Consider the following 5939-nt stretch of genomic DNA (forward strand, 5'->3'; position numbering starts at 1 on the left):
ACACACACACACACTCACACACACACACACACACACACACACACACACACACACACACACTCACACACACACACACACCACACACACACTCACACACACACACACACACACACACACACACACACACACACACACACACACACACACACACACACACACACACACACACACTCACACACACACACACACACACACACACACACACACACACACACACACACACACACACACACACACACACACACACACACACACACACACACACACACACACACACACACACACACACACACACACACACACACTCACACACACACACACACACACACACTCACACACACACACACACACACACACACACACACACACACACACACACACACACACGAGTGAGACTGTAATAATGCTGAATGTCAATAAATCCAACAAAACACACTCGAGCAGCTCTGGGTGGGAGGGGCCAGTGTGAATCTTTAATGTGATTGGTCACACGGATTACACTTGGTTTGATTGACAGCTCCCACAGTACTTTGGCTAAACAAACATTCGTTCATTATTTGTGCAGTTCTGATACGTACAAAATAATTACAAAATAATCTCACATTATAATAATAAAAATAATTATAATGAACCTTCAATGTGAAGATCCGATTAAACTCCCATAATGCATGGCAACAGGAACACGTCATATTCCAATGTCCCGTGTTTCCTGCAGAAGTCTGTGACGTAACGCTCGTCTGTCTCTCTTCGTGTCCTGAGAGGAATCCAACAGTCCGAATCAGACGACGAGAATAAAAACTCCCTCTGATTGGCTGGTTCTGTGACGCTCCAGTGATTGGTCGACCGGTCGTGGACGGACTGATCCATAAGAGCTAGAGGCAGAAGCAGAGGATGCTGGGAAGCGTCAGTATCGCAGGGATCCGCTGTGGATTCGGAGCGTTTGGACGCTGGACAGAATCTTCTTCTGGTGTCCCGCTAAAGTCACGCCGATCCGCAGGAGATCCCTGAACAAACATCAACACGTCACATGTTTAATATCTGTTTATTTGACAGTCATTGTAAGGTCATTTTGCTGTGTGTGTGTGTGTGTGTGTGTGCGACTCACTCGGTGCAGATGTGAGAGAGGAGCTCGATGGACGTGAATCCGGCCTGCAGGAAGCCGTCCTCGTATCGCTCCATCTTGATGGCCCGGAGCCAGTCGCCCACCGAGCTGCAGTGAGACAGAGGAGGAGGAGGACGCTGGTCCAGCAGAGGGTGAGACGGCCTGAGAGACACACCAGAGCGTGTGTTAGAATGAAGGATCATGTGACGCTGATCACAGGAATAAATTACAGGTCACATGTTCTGCACTTGAATTCCAGGAACATGTTTGTGTGTGCGGATGGATCAGAATGGAAAGTGCAGGATGCAGCAGTGAAGGTGATTAACTTCCATTTCAGCTTCCCACCCAAACACTTCCTGTCACACACACTCATGCACACGCGTGTTTGTGTGGAGGTACTGACCCGTCCGGGATGCGTCCGGTGATCTTGAGCGAGGCCGGGTTTCGGATCAGTCTGTCCAGCGCGGAGACGATGGCGCAGAAGCGCGGACGGGACGATCGCTCCTTCTGCCAGCAGTCCAGCATGAGCTGGTGCAGAGACGCAGGGCATTCTGGGGGAGGAGGCAGGCGGTAGTCCTGCTCGATGGCGTTGATCACCTGATCATCAAACAGATTCATCATTTAATAATGTCCAGACAGAACAAACCCACACAAATCTCACAATGATCATGAATGTCAGACTGTTTTAATTAATCAGCTGAAAACACTCAATATTCACCCACACACCAACACTCACTCATCACTGCTCCATATCAGACTTAAATGTGTTTAAAGAAAGGCGAAAAACAGCTCCTTCTGAAACTATTTCAGGTTTTTTATTTTAATTATTATCACAAAAGAATGTTTTATTATTATCATCACAAAAAAGTGGTATCCTAATTATAAAAAACATTGTTAACTTTTGCAAAATTTCTGGAAATTACCACCCAAAAAAACGTATTTTGATCGGAAAAAAATTACAAAAAGTCGTATCCTAATTACGAAATAAACATCACAAATTTTCTGCAATGTTTTTTCAAATTACTGCCTCAAAATCAATCATTTTCATTGCAAAAATCACAAAAAAAGTGCTATTCTAATTATTAAAAAGTATATTTTCCACAAAATGTCCACCCAGAAATTAGTCATTTTGAGAAGAAAAATTTTTACAAAATAAACATAAAATTTAGAATAACAGAAAATTTTCTTCAAAATTCTGGAAATTACCACATTAAAATAAGTCATTTTGGTTGAAAAAAAAAAAAAAAAAAAAAAATGGTATCCTACTTGTAAAAGAAAACATTGCAAATTTTCTGGAAATTACCTCAAAAAAAAAAAAATCTGTCATTTTGGTTGAAAAAATTACACAAAAACTGGTATCTTAATTACAGAATAAATATCAGTAATTTTCTGCAAAATTCTGGAAATTACATTAAAATAAGTCATTTTGGTTGAAAAAAATAAAATAAAAAAATGGTATCCTACTTGTAAAAGAAAACATTGCAAATTTTCTGCCAAATTCTGGAAATTATATCCTCAAAATAAGTCATTTTGAGTGCAAAAAACTGGTATCGTAATTATAAAAAAACATCGCAAATTTTACCAAAAAATTCTGGAAATCACTGCCACTAAATCAGTCAGTTTTAACGGAAAATAATATCTAAAAAATCCATTGAATAATTATAGATTACAACATCAGTATCTTTAAAGATGTGTCACATGACATCACAAACGTCAAAAAGCAGAAGAAAACGAATGCATGTGAACACGTGTGAATGTACGGTGAGGGACTCACGTCCTGGTTGCTCATGTCCCAGTACGGTCTCTCTCCGAAGGACATGACCTCCCACATGACGATGCCGTAGCTCCAGACGTCTGACGCGGACGTGAACTTGCGGAAGGCGATGGCTTCAGGAGCCGTCCAGCGGATGGGAATCTTCCCGCCCTGACGGACGCAGAGAGCGACACTAAACCATCATCACAGTTCCTCAACAAACAAAACGCCAAATCTTTTTTCAGATCCTTTAATATCATTTAATATTTAGTCGCAAAATAATCGCAAAACACAGTTAATTCATTAAGCCATGTGATCTAACTCTGTCATGTCAATGAACATGACACTGATCGAATGCGTTTATTCTCGACATTTCATTTCTACTTTTTTCTTGAAACACGACTTTATTCTCAAATTTAATGTTTTTTGTCGACATTTAATTTCTACTTTTTCTTGAAATGCAATGACTTCATTCTCAAACTTTTTAGTTTATTCTTGACATTTCATTTCTACTTTTTTCTTGAAATGTAACTTTCTCACAACAAATTCTCAAAATTTAATGAGTATTCTCAACATTTAATTTCTACTTTTTTCTCAATTTTTTTCGAGTTTTTTCTCGTAACAAATGTATTCTCAATTTAAGTTTATTCTTGACATTTTATTTCTACTTTTTCTCAAAAATTTAACAAGTTTTTTCTTGTAACATGACTTTTTTCTTGAGTTTATCTCGACATTTCATTTTCTTGAGTTTATTCTCAACACTTTATTTAGACTAAATTTTTTCCTCGAAATTTTAAAAGTTTAATCTGGCATTCTAATGGCTTTAACCTCAAGATGGTTTTATTTTTATATTATTGCTTGGCCCTAATACTCTTCCGCAGTGTGGAGTATTGACGAATTCAGTGAATTAAGTCATTGTGATTGCAAAAATGTTTTATCTTAATAATAAAAAAACAAAAACAAAGGAAAGTTCTGGAAATGCCTGCCACAGAATCAGATATTTTGATCACAAAAAGTGATATCCTTACAATAAAACACTGAGGTTTCTCTTGCCAAATTCTGGAAATCGTGGCCGATAAATCAGTCATTTTGATTACAAAAAAAAAATAAAATAAAAAAAATAAATAAATAGAAACATCCTAATTATAAAAATAAACATTACCAATTCTCTAACACCACAAATCAGTCATTTTTATCACAAAAAAATAAAAAAGTGATATCCTGATTATAAAAAAAGTAAATTTTCAGTAAAAATCTGGAAATTACGGCCACAAGAGCAGTTAATCCGGCTGAAGCGTGTTTTACAGAGTTTGTGTGTTTCAGATTCTCACCAGTGAGCTGGTGTACGTGGGGTCGGACGAGTTCTCCGTCAGGAACCGGGACAGGCCGAAGTCGGACACTTTACACACCAGGTTACTGTTGACCAGGATGTTCCGCGCCGCCAGGTCACGGTGAACGTAACTCATCTCCGACAGGTACTTCATACCGGACGCGATCCCACGCAACATCCCCACCAGCTGGATGGGCGTGAACTGACCGTCGTTCAGCTGCAGACAGAGAGAGAGACGTGAGACAGAGAGACACACCTGACCACTTCACACACGCAGACAGGTACTGACCCGCAGGAAGGAGTCCAGCGCGCCGTTCTCCATGTACTCGGTCAGAATCATCACGGGACAGGAAGCTGTGATCACTCCCTCCAGGTGAATGATGTTAGGATGCTGGAACTGACCCATGATTGACGCCTCAGACAGGAAGTCCCGCCTCTGCTTATCCGTGTAGCCGCCCTTCAGCGTCTTGATGGCCACATAGTTCTCTTTCTTCCCGGGAACCCTGAGCCGGCCGCGACACACCTCGCCGAACTCACCTGCACGCACATGGCATATGAAGAATATCAGATTCACGCGCACACAAAGACGAAACATGAGCTGCGCTTTCATCAGGTGTGTGTTCTGTGTCACTGCTGTTCAGGCTGGAAACACGAGCCTCGCGCCACACCTGCGCACAACAATCACACACACACGGTTCTCACCGGCGCCGATAACTTCCTCGATTTTGACAAACGACACGTCGATCTCTTTGGCGAACTCCCTCACGGCCTCGTTCGGATCCTCGTACGTGAACGGATCGATGTAGACTTTGATCCCTGTGAGAAACACACACACACACGACAGGGTGATTAAACTAAATCCATAAAAATACACGTTTGCTAATTAAATAAATGTTAACTGAAATAAGGTACAATATTAAAAAAATTAAAAATACACAGAATTACTAAAACTTTAACTAAAAATACAATGAAAACAGAAAATATAAAAATAAAAACTTATTTCAGCTCATTTTTCACTTAGTTTAAAATTTTCATTTAACTTGATTTACTACAATAACTAAAACTGAAATGAAAATTAATACAAACTGTATAGAAAATATCAAAATAAAAACTAATTCATACTAAAACAATGTTTGTAATAAAATAACGTTAACAAAATTACTAAAACATTAACTAAAATTAAAATGAAAACAGAAAATATAAAAATAAAAACTAATTCAAAACTAAAACTGAAAAACTATACAGATATATATAGAAAAACTGAAAAAATACATAATAAAATTACTAAAACTTTAACAAGTTTTTGGCTTTATTATCAGTTCAAAACCTCACAAAATGGTGTAAAAGTAAAACATTTGAAAATTAATAATATGAATGAATTAATTTTATTTTTATATAAATGTTATTTAAACTAAAACTATATAAAAAAAATGTTACTTGAAATAAAATAATGTTAACAAAATTACTAAAACTGTAACTAGAACTATAAAAGATATATAAAATAAATAAAAAACAAATTAAACTGACAAAAAAAAATACATAATAAAATTTCTAAAAGTTTAGATAAGAGTGTTTGGCTTTATTTTACATTTTAATATTCAAAATTAATTTTATTTTCACATTTTCTGTTTTAATTTTAGTTTTAGATAAAGTTTGAATAATTTTTTGTTTTTTTGTCATTTTATTCGTTTTTTTTATGTTTATGTAGTTCATATTAAGTTTTTTTTTTCTACATTTGTTAAAAGTTTTTTGTT

General features: G+C 37.4%; 1 protein-coding gene across 1 annotated transcript in view; it reads right to left on the bottom strand.

The window, feature by feature from the left end:
* Positions 1 to 421: 421 nt before the first annotated feature.
* The window catches only part of ephb4b (eph receptor B4b), a 38099-nt gene continuing 32581 nt past the window's right edge, over positions 422 to 5939 (bottom strand). The window contains exons 11-17 of the mRNA XM_067371677.1: positions 4888 to 5001; positions 4475 to 4722; positions 4187 to 4402; positions 2877 to 3026; positions 1506 to 1699; positions 1106 to 1264; positions 422 to 1004 (exon numbers count right to left, since the gene is read on the bottom strand). Coding sequence (XP_067227778.1) covers positions 905 to 1004; positions 1106 to 1264; positions 1506 to 1699; positions 2877 to 3026; positions 4187 to 4402; positions 4475 to 4722; positions 4888 to 5001 — 1181 coding nt within the window. The 3' untranslated portion in view covers positions 422 to 904. The remainder of the gene's footprint in view (positions 1005 to 1105; positions 1265 to 1505; positions 1700 to 2876; positions 3027 to 4186; positions 4403 to 4474; positions 4723 to 4887; positions 5002 to 5939) is intronic.

The sequence above is a fragment of the Chanodichthys erythropterus genome, chromosome 20 (assembly GCF_024489055.1).
Source record: "Chanodichthys erythropterus isolate Z2021 chromosome 20, ASM2448905v1, whole genome shotgun sequence".
Lineage (NCBI taxonomy): Eukaryota > Metazoa > Chordata > Actinopteri > Cypriniformes > Xenocyprididae > Chanodichthys > Chanodichthys erythropterus.